The 14,220-nt window shown below is 35.0% G+C and overlaps 1 protein-coding gene across 8 annotated transcripts in view; it reads left to right on the forward strand.

Annotated features, from left to right (window-relative positions):
- The window catches only part of TTC29 (tetratricopeptide repeat domain 29), a 241,384-nt gene that overhangs the window by 67,155 nt on the left and 160,009 nt on the right, over positions 1-14,220 (forward strand). For all 8 annotated transcript variants that reach the window (XR_004740611.3, XR_004740610.3, XR_004740609.3 and 5 more), the window contains 2 exons: positions 5,647-5,859; positions 12,503-12,588. Coding sequence is in view for 4 of the 8 variants with exons in the window: in XM_078367843.1 (XP_078223969.1) it covers positions 5,647-5,859; positions 12,503-12,588 (299 nt within the window). In the remaining 4 variants the exon portion in view is untranslated. The remainder of the gene's footprint in view (positions 1-5,646; positions 5,860-12,502; positions 12,589-14,220) is intronic.

Genomic DNA, 14,220 nt, shown 5'->3' on the forward strand with positions numbered 1-14,220 from the left:
TTCCCTCCCCCTTCAAGTAATCAATGCACTGCTGAATGAGTTCATTTTAATGCACTCAATCATGCCTCTAATGTTCGTAGCTTACGGGCGCAAGCATCAGTAATGCAGGAATGTTATATGGCTTTAGTTTGGGCCATTTCATAAAATATTCATGGAATCAAAAATGTGCATCAAAATAGCGGCTGGGAGAATTACATTTATGTTCCTGCTTTTATGGCAGCTTCACATTTAAACCCATTTGTGTTAATATCTAGTCAATCTTCCTACTTTAAAAAAAAACTAAAATGGGAGAGATCATATACATTCTCCTTTGCTTAATATTTGTTCTAGACATCTGCTGTGATACAACAAATATCTATAAACTTTCAGAGATGTTGTGCAGGGAAGAGGGTAAGCAACAATTTGGATAATACCCAACTATATAAAATCTTATTTTCTCTACATCATGTTTGTCTTAACATCCTACCAAGCATTTTGTGGTTTATAACATTGTTTGGGTTTTGTTTGTATTTTTAAATAAACAGATGGGTTTCTTTTTTTTTGTGGGCTTTAGATAAAGTAAAACTCCCTTGTAGTAATTTTATTTTGAGTGCTCTTTCCTTTAGGTGAACAACTATGAATGCATCCCAAATACCTCATTGTTTATGTAGATGTCATATAATTGTTAAAACTAAAGAAAACTGGGGCTTAGGCCCCTTCTCTTCATACCTGGATAGTCTTGTTTGATGCAGTTGTTCCCAGCATTCTCCTAAGATGTGTTTTCTGATCCTACTTCATATTATGGAAATAAATTGACCACTAAGGCAGGGCCATCCCCAGTCTCTCCAACAAAACATTTCGGCTTTATTTTCTTCCCTGGTTCACCTGAAATGTTGGTGGACTATCTAGACTTTTGCTTGGTATAGCACCATGCATGCCAGGCCTTCAGTTCAGCAGTTAGTATGTCTTCCTTACTGTGGATACCACTGTGATCTGGTTACTCACAGTGATGATGAAGATTTGCAGGTGATTCCTGGTGCACCGTGATAAAAATCACTTTCCCCTACAAAGTCTTTAATAGCTGTGAATAGTCCCCAGGACTTCTTTCTTTGTCCTGTTTTCTGGTAACTTTTACCTTTGTGATTCCTTGGTAAAATTATTCCTCTTTTTGCTCTCCCTATTCCTTGAGAGAAAATAATGTCAACACTTGATAATTCCAGAGGAGGACAGTCCTTGGACACTTAAACACTTGTCCTTTTAAAAGATTGACATCTGAGTTCTGGATCCTGCTATGTTAAAGTTTATTGGTGCCAAAAGATAGACTAAATATGAACACTTTGTAGATGTTATAAAGGGATGCTATGAGCCATGTTAGAAAATCTGATTCATTATCTACATTGATATTTGTATTTACCTTAATCAAAATGATCACCTTATTGAGGTCTTTTATAACATATCTCTCAGTAAATTGAATTTAAACTTTTAAGTTAAAAGCAGTACGCATTATGTCTTAATAAATGTCTAGTTTCAATTAATATCCAAACCTTTACTCAGAAAATAGGGTAATTTTAAAAATCCAATTCACAGTTGAAAATAGAAATTGGATGGAAATCATATCATTGTTAATCATGCTTCAAGGGAAATGCTTGCATATTTAAATTCTGATGCTCTCTTCATAGCATAGACATATCTTTAAATATTTTTAAATCAAAGATGCTACTATACCATAATATGTGCTTTAAATTCTGGCCAGCCTTTAGAAATTGCAGAAAAGTCATTTGTGTGCTTGTGGTCATTTGGGTCAAATCCTCGCTGGCTTATTTTCTTGCTGGCTTATTTACTGCCACCAAATACCTGTAGAAATGAATCCCTACTTATGAGAAGGACTGGAAAACTGCTTCTGTGTAGTAGGAACCTCTATTTAAAATAGTACTGATCAGGACCCCACTGACCTCATCTGTGGGAAAGTGGTACAGAAAGGGGAAGTGAAACCATGAATAGTGAGTTGAGGCCACAGGTGACTGAGTCTGGGGTACCCACAGAATTCCAGGATCCCCCACAGATGTCACCACATGGCTTAGAAGAGAGCAGGGAATTCAGACATAGCAGCTGTACAACAGCTCCTTCAGAAAGACCAATCAGAAGCACATCAAGGGCTCACATCTGTGCTTTTCATAGAGGTGACCTGTGATGGCCTGAGCAGAGTCGGAGAATTATTAGAACCAGAAGAGACCAACAATCATGTAATTTGATCATTATTTTTAACACAAGAGATCCATGTCCAGAGAATTTAACTCACTCCACCTAAGTTTCCTGACTCTGATTTGTTGACTAGCATATGATGTGGTAGAACCCGTTGCGTGGGCTTTTGGTGACCTTGGGTTTAAATCCTAATCATCACTTATGATAAGTCTGGGGCATATATTTGAGTCTTGTAAACTTTGTGAGTCTCAGGTTTTTCTTTAGTGAAAAAACAACAATCATATATATTTCACCAGTTTTTTGGAATGTTCAATAAGTTAATGCATAGATCAGAGAGAAGTCTTGCATTTTGACTAGCACCTAGTAGGCCTTCAGGAAAAAGTAGGTCCCTGTTCTCTTTTACCCCAGCATCTCAGGCTTCTTCCTCAGGGAAGACTCCAAATAGACCCTCTGAGAGCTGAACTTTGGCCAAGAACCATGAGCTAAGTAGTACATTGATACTAGCCCTCAAAGCTCTAGCAGAAAGCAAATACAACCAAAAAGACTACTGTTATTTCTGACCATCCCAATGTTGCCTTCTGTAGTCACCAGCTGAAACCAGTGCCCTGAGGACCATCCTCACTTCATTCCTGCTTGGACAGCCTTATCCAGGACGCTTAACAGCAACCCAAGACTCAGTAATGTAACACAGAGGATGTCTGGCTGAAGACCCAGCCCCAGCCTTCCCTCCACTTTTCCCTCCTCCCATTTCGTCCTGATTTCTTCCACTTCTCCTTTTCCTACTTGACCCTCCTCTACCTCCCCTTTCTCTCCCCATATGGATCAAATTTTGAAGATTGATATCAGTTCTCATTTGTTGTTTACATCATTATACCTCATTAGCATCTAATTTTAATTGAGTTATCCAGAGCTTCATTTCCTTTATGATCCCTATCTATTCTAGAACTATCTGTTTTTCTCACAGAATTCTATATCTCCCTTTCCCTACTTACATGGCCAAAAAGAAATATGTGCCTGTACTTTATGAATAGATGGACACTAGATGAAAAAAGAAAAGGAACTCTCATATACATCTTTCCAGGGATACAGTGCTATACTTCATAGGCAGAAATATAGTTAACAGAGGAAATATAACACACATATATGTCAATGCTCCATTCTAGTTTTAAAAAATGAGGGTCATGGGTATTTGGAGCAAGGTGTTTCTGGCAAGAGGTGCTACATGAGAGAGACGAAAAACTATGCCTGTTTTTCCAGAAGGTAAGAAAAAAATGTCAGCTAAAAGTAAAGATAGATTAGAGCCATGAACTTCAAACTTGCGTATTTGTATCAATGTGAAAAAGGGATTGAGCATTATTTCTTAAATAACTTTCATTGTATATTCTTATGACAAACACGTTTTGATGATAGAAATTTTAGGAAATGCTAATAAGCAAACAGAAAAAAAAATCAAGAAAAAGAAAAAAAATCAGAAAAGAAACCATCTATTACCTACCCATCATCCTACCTCTGAGATGTAACACTGACAATGCTTTCTAATTTTTTTTATGTTTCCTAATGTATTTACTTATTATAAACACTTGTTCATATAATGAGATAGGGTTCTATAATATCATGCTTATGGCCTGTAGTCTCCTATCATGTGAAAGTTTCATAATACAAATTTATGAACAAGTCTGCAGTACACATTGCCCTTTCTGTATGTATCTTTGCTGACGTGCTCACCTGTATGGCTCAGCAAGGATTTAGACTTTCCATGATTACTAAATTTTTTTTACAGTCTGTTTACTGATTATCCACCACTACTGCTTCCTTTTCTTTGAGAATACCCTTCTTATTTCTGTGTGCATCCTTTGATACTAATTCTGGTAACAAATTAATGCAACTAATAGGAAGAAATGATATGCAATAGTCACAGAAGCAGCTCCAACCCACACTATTCAAAGAAAGTCATTTGCGGAAAGATATTGAGTTTAATGTAACCTGCATAGGTTAATTTAATATATCATGATACTATTGTTAGAGGGACTCAACTCATTTTTGTTTTTTGTAGGAAGAGTAAGTTATACTTCATAAATATTATAAATTGGTGGCTATATTTCAATTTGCTGGTTGGAGTTTCTGAAGATATTATTACTATAGCAACTGATAACATTAGCTGTGTTTATTGAGCACCTACTCTGTAACATATAATTGAACATACATGAATTCATTTCTTACAAGAGTAGCTCAAATAGTTACACAGTAATCCTATCTTGCAGAAGAATAAAGTAAGGCACAGAGAGGGCAGTAATTAGCCTGAGGCTAAACAAAAACTGGGAAAGCTGGGATAGGAACAGGGTGTCTGCTTGGAGCCCACACTCACTCTTAATCACTGTGGTCGGATTGCCTAGATATAAGTGTTCTTCCCATCAATTCCAATTATGTAACTCCAGTGCCATAAAAGAGTCTTTACATTTCAGGATATTGTGAGCATTCCCATGAGGCAATTAACAAGTAAAATACAATCCACTGTATGGAGCTGCAAACTACTCTTTTAGCAATATGTTTGCTGATAGTTTAAGGAAAAAAATTACTTAAAACTAATTTAGAGTGTTAGTTTGGAGAAGATATATTTTGGATTTTATTACAGGATAAAATCCAGAAAGGCAGTTAGTTACATTCTAATCCAAAACTAAACAGCATATACAAAAATTTTGTTGGAAAGTTCAGTCAAACTTTGAGAAGCTGTTTAAGGAGCCATACATGGTATTTGAATTTGAAGTTTGTAACAGATACATTCTTTCTTAAGAATGATGAAATTGGGAGGTTGAGGTGGGAGGATCCCTTCAGCTCAGGAGGAGTTCAAGGCTTCAGTAAGCTGTGATTGCACCACTGCTCTTCAGCATTAATGACAGAGTGAGACCCTGTCTAAAAAGAAAAAAAAAAAATGATGAAATCGCCATCTATTGGGAAACCAGTAGAGGATACTGGTTGAGAGTATAAGCTCTGAAGTCAGATTTCCTGGATATTACAGCCCTAGACTTGCCATCTTGTGCAAAACTCTTAACCTTACCAAGCTTTCGCTTTCTATTCCATAATGTGAAATCAGAACAGTCCCACTCCATTGGATTGTTTTGAGCGTTAAGTGAGAAATGCATATAAAGCATACAGCAGAGTGCATGACATGCATAATGTTAAATAAATATTAGCAAATATGATTGCTATTAATATTTATTGCTGGCCCTTTATTGCTGACACTCTCTAAACATATGCAATCCCAGTACATTTCTACTAGCCAGAATTCATGCTGAAACTGAGGTCCAATTAGAGATAGCTCCTTTCCCAGTTTCATTCATCTCCAGCCTTGAAAAATCCTTCTCCACAGTGTTTCTCCACTTAATAGTAAAGCTAAAATGTATGCAAAATTTCTGAAAATATGTTCTGACCTGTGGTTTATATTTATGAATGGCTTTTATTCTTCAGGTCAGCTTCTGGAAGCTGCTGAGCATTATGAAGCATTCCATCAATTGACTCAGGGACGGATATGGAAGGATGAGACAGGCCACTTTCTCAACTTCTTGGCCTGTGAGAGTCTCCTGAGGACTTACAGATTACTCTCAGACAAAATGTTGGAAAATAAAGAATACAAACAGGCCATCAAAATTCTAATAAAAGCTTCTGAAATAGCCAAAGAAGGTGGGTGGAAAAGAACTCTCTCACGTTGCTTTCTTTAATGGGTAAACACTGGTTCTCCCAAGGGTGAAATAAAAATCGTCAAGTGTTAGGGTGATTATTTCCTATGAAATGCAAAGACAAATGCCATCAATTTACTTTCAAATTTCACTGTAAAACAGAGGTGTCTTAGTACTGACAACAAGAAATCCATTAGTTTCTTGAAAGCTTTATCTCCAAAATTACAATCCACTGGGGGTAGTGTTGTAAAACAAGGAATCTAAAGTGAGAAGGTAAGATTATCTGCAAAAGTGTGTGTGTGTGCATGTGCATGTGTGTATGTGGTTGTATATTCTTTGCAGTCTTAGAGACCTTTCATTGTTTGTAAATTCCCCATTGCCAGGTAATAGGGAAAATATGATACATATTTAGTTATTAGTAACAGGAATATAGGACTGAAATGTATTTTAGACCCTTACCTCTCAAAATGTGGACTTTGGACCAGCAGCACCAGCATAGCCAAGAAGCGTGTTATAACAGCCAGGGTCTCAGGTCCCACCCCAGACCTACTGTGGCAGGATCCTCAGGTTAGCAAGATCCCCAGGTGATGCATACGCACACTTAAAGCAGTAAAAATGGTTCTATGAGAGCTGCTCATATCATTAATAGTCTATATCATTTGTGTATGTATAAAAGATAAAGAAAAAAATTGGAGCATATTCTTATAAGCTTTTAATTTGTGAAATGCAAGGATATTTTGTTACACTATAGTAATGTATTAATAGAGTAGCCTTTTCATGAAGGAGGAAAAAGGCAGAAGTTATGCCCCTGAACTAAAGTTTATTAGCTCATGGATATATTTAATTGATTGGTTTATTAAATAATAGATGGCTTATTAAGAGTGAGCTGGACTGATTTTCTGGGTGTGATTTTAATTTACTAAAGAGTAAAAATAAACATCTTAGCCTCTCTCTAACTTCTTTTAATACTATTAGTCAACCTACTCACAGAAAATCACCCCCTGAAAGATGTATCTCATTAAATGAACTGCTTTTGAATAAATGGTTGTCTAGTATCTCCCCCCAAAGGGGTAAACACATAGTTACCTCTTAGAACAATTTCAGCAGCAAATTTTAGTCACATGGAAAGTTACATGGAATTTCAGTGAAAAGGAATGCATTGATTAGGAAGAGATATTTTATTTTAGATTCACATTTGCTAAGTTTTAAGGTAGTTCACAAAGAAAGAAAATTCCTGGGTCTCTTCCAACGGCCAGAGCCTGTCAAGTGGTCTTCTTTCAAAAAGCATCTCTCACTTACCAAAAAGTTGGTTTACATAGTATTTAAGGGGTACGACACCCACTGTTGACCGACTCTTTTGCTAGGGTACATTGGTGTAAGGCACAAGTACAACATCAGCCAACATCTTTTACTTAATAGGTTTTCAAGGTTCATCTACCACATAGGGCCAAATCCCATTCCATTGCATGGTTGTACCACATTTTCTTTATTCATTCATCAGCTGATGGACACATGAATTGTGTCCCCCTTTTGCCCATTATGAATAATGCTAGAATGAACATTTGTATACAACTTTTCAAACGTCTTAATTATATGCTTAGGAGTGGCATTGCTGGGTTATATGGTAACTGTGTTCAATTTATTGAGGATCTGTCAGTTTTCCAAAGTGACTTCACCATTTGGCATTTCCACTAGTAGTATGTGAGGGTTTCAGTTGGGCCACCTGCTCACCAGCACCTGTTACTCTCATCTTCTTCATTACACTCATCCTAGTTGGTGTAATGTGGTATCTCACTGTGGATTTGATTTGCATTTTCCTGTTGGTCAGTAACATTGAGCATTTATTTTTTCATGTGCTTCTTGGCCATTTGTATATATTCTCTGCAGAAATTTTTATTCAGATTCTTTGCCCAGTTTTGTTTCTTTTATTATTGAGTTTTTAAAATTCTGTGTATAGTTTATATACAAGTCTTTCATCAGACGTATGATTTGAAAATATTTTCTCCTGTGGGTTTTATTTTCCCTTCCTGATGGTATTCATTGAAGCACAAGATTTTAATTTTGTTAAAGTTCAATTTGTCTAGTTTTTCTTTTGCTATTCTTGCTTTTGATATTATAACTAAGAAGGCTTTACCAATCCAAGGTCACAGTGATTTACTTCTGTGCTTTAAGAGTTTTACAGTTTTAACTATATTTAAGCTCATGATCTATTTTGAAGTGTGTGTGTGTGCACTCACCTGCATGCATATGTGGTGTGAGGAGGATACAACTTCATATTTTGAAAGTGGATATCCACTTGTACTAGTACTACTTATTGAAAACATTATTCTTTTTTCTAAATAAATTGTCATGACACCCTATATAAAATCATTTGATCATATATGTGAAAGTTGTTTTCTGGATTCTCAATGCTATTGTCTTGATCTTTCTTGTCTAACCTACAATTACAGTAATACATAGATTTTATTACTCTAGTTTTGTAGTAAGTTTTGAAATGGGGAAATATGTCTTGTAATGTTGTTATTTTCAAGTTTGCTTTGGCTGTTCCCATCACTTGCATTTCCACATGCATTTTAGGATCTGCGTGTCAATTTCTACAAAAAGAGGAGTTGGAATTTTGGTAGGAATTGCACTGAATCTGTCAATCAATTTGGGGAATATTGCCATCTTAACGCTATGTTTTTCAATCCATATTCAATGGGATATCTGTCCATTTATTTAAATATTCTTTAATTTCTTTCAGTGACATTTTATAGTTGTCAGTGTACATGTCCTGCCATCTTTTGTTAAATTTATTTTTAATATTTTATTCTTTTGATGCTATTGTAAATGGAGTTGTTTCTTAATTTCATTGTCAAATTGTTCATTACCTACAAGTAAAAATAAAACTGACTTCTATATGATCTTATAGTTTGCAGCCTTGTTAAATTTATTTATTAGCTTTGATAGTTTTTTATGGATTCTTTAGGATTCTGGATACACAAGATTATGTTATCTGCAAATATAGTTTTGCTGCTTCCTTTCTATCTGTGTGCTCTATCTTTCTCTTGCCTAATTTATGTGACTAGAACCTCTAGCACAACAGTTTTAAACAGAAGTATGATATATACTGAGGATTTTATGTAGATGCCCTTTACTATGTTGAGAAAGTTCCCTTCTATTCCAAGTTTGTTGAGGGTTTTTAACATGGAAGGGGTTGGATGTTGCCAAATGCTTTTTTCATACATCTATTGAGATGGTCATGTGTTTTGTCTTTTATCATATGAATCTGGTATGCTATATGGATTGGTTAGCATATGTAGAACCAAACTTGCATCACTGGGCTAAATTCCACTTGATCGTGGTGTATAATTCTTCTTATATGCTATTGATTTTTCTTTGTGAGTAATTTTGTTAAGGATTTTTCTGTCTATGTTCATAGGAGACATTAGTTTATACTTTTCTTTTCTTGTAATGTCTTTATCTAGTTTGATGTCAAAATAATACTGGCCTTATAGAACAATTTGGGAGGTGTTTTCTTTTAATTTTTTAAAATATTTGTAAAAGATTGGTGTTAATTCTTAAAATATTTTTTAAAAATTCACCAGTGTGGTCATCTAAGCCTGGCTAGCCTTTTCTTCATGGGAATTTTTGAAATTAATAATTCAGTTACTTTAGTTGTTACAAATTTGTTCAGAGTTTTGATTTCTTCTTCAGTCAATTTCAGTAGTTTGTGTCTTTCTATGAATTTGTCTGTTTCATTTAGTTTATCTAACTCACTAGTATATAATTGCCCACAAAAATCTCTTATAATCCTTTTTGTTTCTGTAAGGTCTGTAGTTATTTCCCTTTTTTCATTCTTGATTTTAATAATTTAAGGAATTCTTCTTTTTCTTCTTTGGTCAAACTAAACATATGTTAATTTTGTTGACTTTTTCGAATTATCATTTTTTGTTTTGTTGATTTTCACTATGGTTTTTCTATTTTCTATTTTATTCATTTCCACTCTAGTCTTTCCTATTTCCTTCCCTCTGTTTGATTTGAGGGTAGTCATATTCTCTTTTTCTACTTTTATAAGGGGGAAAGACCTTTCTTATTTTTAAATATAGACATTTATAGCTATAAATGTCCCTCCCTCTATGCACATCTTTAGTTGTGTCCCATAAATTTTGGCCTGTTGTGTTTTCATTTTCATCCATCTCAGAGTATTTTCTGGCTTACCTTGTGTTCTTCTTTGACCTATTGTTTATTTAGGAGTGTTTTTAATTTCCACATGGACATAAGTTTCCCAAATTTATTTCTGTTATGTATTTTAGATTTCACATTATTGTGAATACCACCCTTCCGATGGTGTCTACTCTGACAACCATAGTGAATACTGAAACCTGCTTTGTCCTCTGAACCCCTACTTGGCACTCTAGATTCTGCTTACCTGCTCTATTTCCCCCAGAACACTTGTCAGCATACACCTTACCAGATGGTTATTCTTTATTATTTATTTTCTCTCTCTTTATGTCTCTATTCTTTAAAATATAAGTTTTAACGTGTCATTCGATTTTAGTAGTGCCAAGATTTTACATCTAACCTTTTCTTTCTGGCTGTTGTTAATCCTATTCTTACTGACATTTTTTTCTGTTATGTTATTGCTTTCACTTTATCTTAACTTTGTCTGTATTAGTGAACAAGAAAAGTTCTCATGTTTGAATACTATTTAAAAACTAATATTTGTTGTTTCCAAACTGTTTCAATTAGCTGCCTCAAAATCTATCAGTAGCAATCAGTACTTTTATAAGGGGGAAAGACCTTTCTTATTTTTAAATATAGACATTTATAGCTATAAATGTCCCTCCCTCTATGCACATCTTTAATTGTTTTCTTTCTTTTCTCCTCTGTTGAGCTTCCACTCACATAAAATGAGATTCAGATGACGGTGCTATATCAGCCCAGCCAGTTGCTAGTGCTTTAACACAGTTCTACCACTTGACACAGAAAATATATACCACATACAGCCAGCTTTCAACTCTCTAATAAGTAGCTTCCTGTCATAGCTTCTTTCTTCTATTTTGTCTTTTTCTTCACTAGTCTCACCTTTTCCCCCAGAACCCATAAACCTATAGCAGAGAAAAAGTTAGGGCCCAGCTGAATAAGAAGAGTTAAAATTCCCCCTACTGGATCACTGGCATCATCAACTCAGGTAAAGTGAGATCTTGAAGGTATAATTCTCTGCAATCAGCAAACTAGCTAGAGAAGAAAAAAGTACTGTTACTGGCATTTGCCATCCGATTGCCTCGAAGTCAGCAGCGGTTATTTGGTGAGTGGTGAGAGTGAATGCAGCATGAAATATTGTTCCTGCTAACATCCTTCATGGTTGGAATGTGGAGCTCAGAAATCTAAGGATACTTACTGTATTAGTCTATTTTGCATTGCTACCAAGGAATATCTGAGGGTGGGTACTTTATGAAGAAAAGGGGTTCATTTTTACTTAAAGCTCCACAGACTGTACAAGAAGCATGGTGCCAGCATCTCTTCCTGGTAAAGGTTTCAGGAAGCTTCCAATCATGGCAGGAGGCAAAGGAGAACAGGCATGTTATATGGCGAGAGAAGGAGCAAGAGAGATGCCAGGCTCTTTAAAGCAATCAGCTCTCATATGAACTAATAGGGCAAGAGCTCACTGGTTCCTATTTGAATGACGCCAAGACATTCATGCAGGATCTGCCCCCATGACAGATACCTTCCACAGGTGCCATGTCCAACATTGGGGATCACATTTCTACATGAGATTTGGAGAGGACAAACATCAAAATCATATCACTTACTTTCCAAAGACCAAAAACAAAGGTTAGATCACTCAGCGTTTGCATTAGCCAGGAGTTAGTCATATTAGAAGCCAATGTTACATTTAATATACTAAATATAAACAAGTTATATATTTTCCCAATGGTATGAGGTATATCATGTGGAACCACATTATAACTTTACACATTTTTCTTTTGGAAAAAAGTGGTTAATTCCTGAACTAAAATTAGTAAGATATCACAGGAATTAGACTAACTTTCTTGCAAAAAAAAAAATGAAAAGTATTACCAGTGATTAGTAAAGTGTTTGGATTTCAAAATACACATGGAATTTTGTACCAGGAAACTAAGCTCTGTCAGTTACTCTTACCTACAGTTTAATCCATAGCTCTTAAACAGAACATAATCAAAATAAAAATTCATTAATTTGTGAATTATCTGCAGTTAGAAACTTAGCTGAATGTCAGTCCATGTGACTGAATATTAATGTTTGTGCACCATTTAAGGTTGTTACCCATATTGGTTGTTTTATGCATGTAGTAGCAGCTATGCCAGATGACTGTAGGCCTTTACACGATGGACTGGCATAAAATTATACATGAATGTCAAAATGATAATATTGGGCTGTGTTCATAAAGGGAAACCTCTTATAATTATACTGCTAATGCATCTTACTCTAATATCTCTGATCCAGGTAAATTGTGTCTACATCAGCCTTTTTTTTTTTAGTATACAGATAGGTTTTGGAGATTATTAATAAAACTGCATACTTTAAAAAATAATTTTCTACTGTCTTGAAAAGCAAGCATTCTATTTATTGTAATGAGTTAATTTCTTTAATACCTGGTAATTTTTTTTACATTTTCACTTCAGGAGGTGACAAAAAGATGGAAGGGGAAGCCTGTTACTACTTGGGCTTAGCACATTTAGCTGCTGAAGAATATGACTTAGCATTAACAGTAAGTTAAACTTTGGATTGTTGCCACTTTTAATTTTTATTTTAGTATATTTATTTTCCCATATGTTATTACAAGGCCAATAGAAATGAGTTAGGCCTGACATAGGTGTGCCTATTTCCTGAGATTAGAGCAGAATAGCAATATGCTAGAAGCATTTTAAAAATTGGTTTTACTGTTTATAGAAGGTTCAGTGGTATATAATCAATTACTATGAATTGCTTTGGGATGTGTGAAAGTTAAATAAATGGAGTAATATGGCCCTTTATAAACTCCTTAACAACGAGGACAAGAGGAAATAGGTTTAAATGATGGTAAAAAGTAAATAACAAAAAATAAATTGCAGTCATTTTATAATATGATTTGGGAAATTTTGCACACACAAAAATGTGGTTATTGAGCAACAGAGAGGGCTGCATTGATAATGTTTAGTGTTTGTAGGGGGAGGCAACAGAGGTGGAGGTGGGTGTTAGTCCCAGTCTGAAAAGTAGCCTGCTTTATGATCAAATCACTGTCTATTTTGCAACTTGGTTTTGTTTGGCTAAAAACAAGCAAACAAATAAAAATGTCAAGAAATATTTTTCCTGAATTATAACTAAAGTGATTTTTTCTTCTTCTCTTACCTATACTATGGATTTAAAGTATTTCACCTACATCTCTTGTAATAATCCAATTTCATACACAGTAGTGGATTAATTTGTAGCTTTGGGGATCTTCTTTGTTCCTTTAGATATTTTTTGCTAAGAATTCCTATATTTGGGCTATTTTCCTTTAGCCCTCTTATAATTAGGCATCATAGAAAACTTCAGTTTTCCTAGATGATTCTTATGCTTAATATTTTTTAGTTAATGATGAGAATTCAGCAGTGCTTTGTTTCTGATACCTTGGGGAGCATAGGGACCAACCAGAAGCACACTTCCCTTTAGGAGTCAATTTAATGAGGGTAACCAACTTGCAAGCATAACCAACCATAATTCAAAGTAGGTTGAACAGGGGCTTTTTAAGTGTGGAGGAAGAGTGGTTGGTTCCAACACTGAAAACCAGGGAGGCTGCACCAAAAAAGTTTTTGAGAGGCAGGATTTACACATGTAGAAAACATGAGAATCCAGAATGATGGAACACTAAGATACATGCGCGTGCACATATGTATACACACTCAACATGGACATACTCAGTGAGTTGGGAAGCAAGGACTTAGGTGAAAGATGAAATTCAGCTGGAGGTCAAGTTGGAAAATTCAGTGAAAACTAGCACATGGATATTCTTTCTCTCTCAAGTAATGCAAGCACAAAATAAATTCAAACAATACAATAAAATTCACAGTGAAAACTAAATCTTCTTTCCTTCCCTGTACTCAGTCTCACAATTCTTTCCTCAAAGACAGTTACACATTTCTGCCTTATCTTTCCAAGAATATTCTATATATTCAAATATATATAAAGTGCATATATATGTTTCCTTTGTGTTATTTAAAAACGTCGCATTTTATATGCACTGTTCTGCACCTTGAGTTAATTTCTTCCATACTAGTGCATATAAGCATGCCTAATTGTATTTTTTAATTTTTCTAGCCTTATTGAGGTATGATTGGCAGATAAACATTGCATATATTTAAGATGTAAGAATTGATGTTCT

This window comes from Callithrix jacchus, chromosome 3 (assembly GCF_049354715.1).
Source record: "Callithrix jacchus isolate 240 chromosome 3, calJac240_pri, whole genome shotgun sequence".
NCBI lineage: Eukaryota > Metazoa > Chordata > Mammalia > Primates > Cebidae > Callithrix > Callithrix jacchus.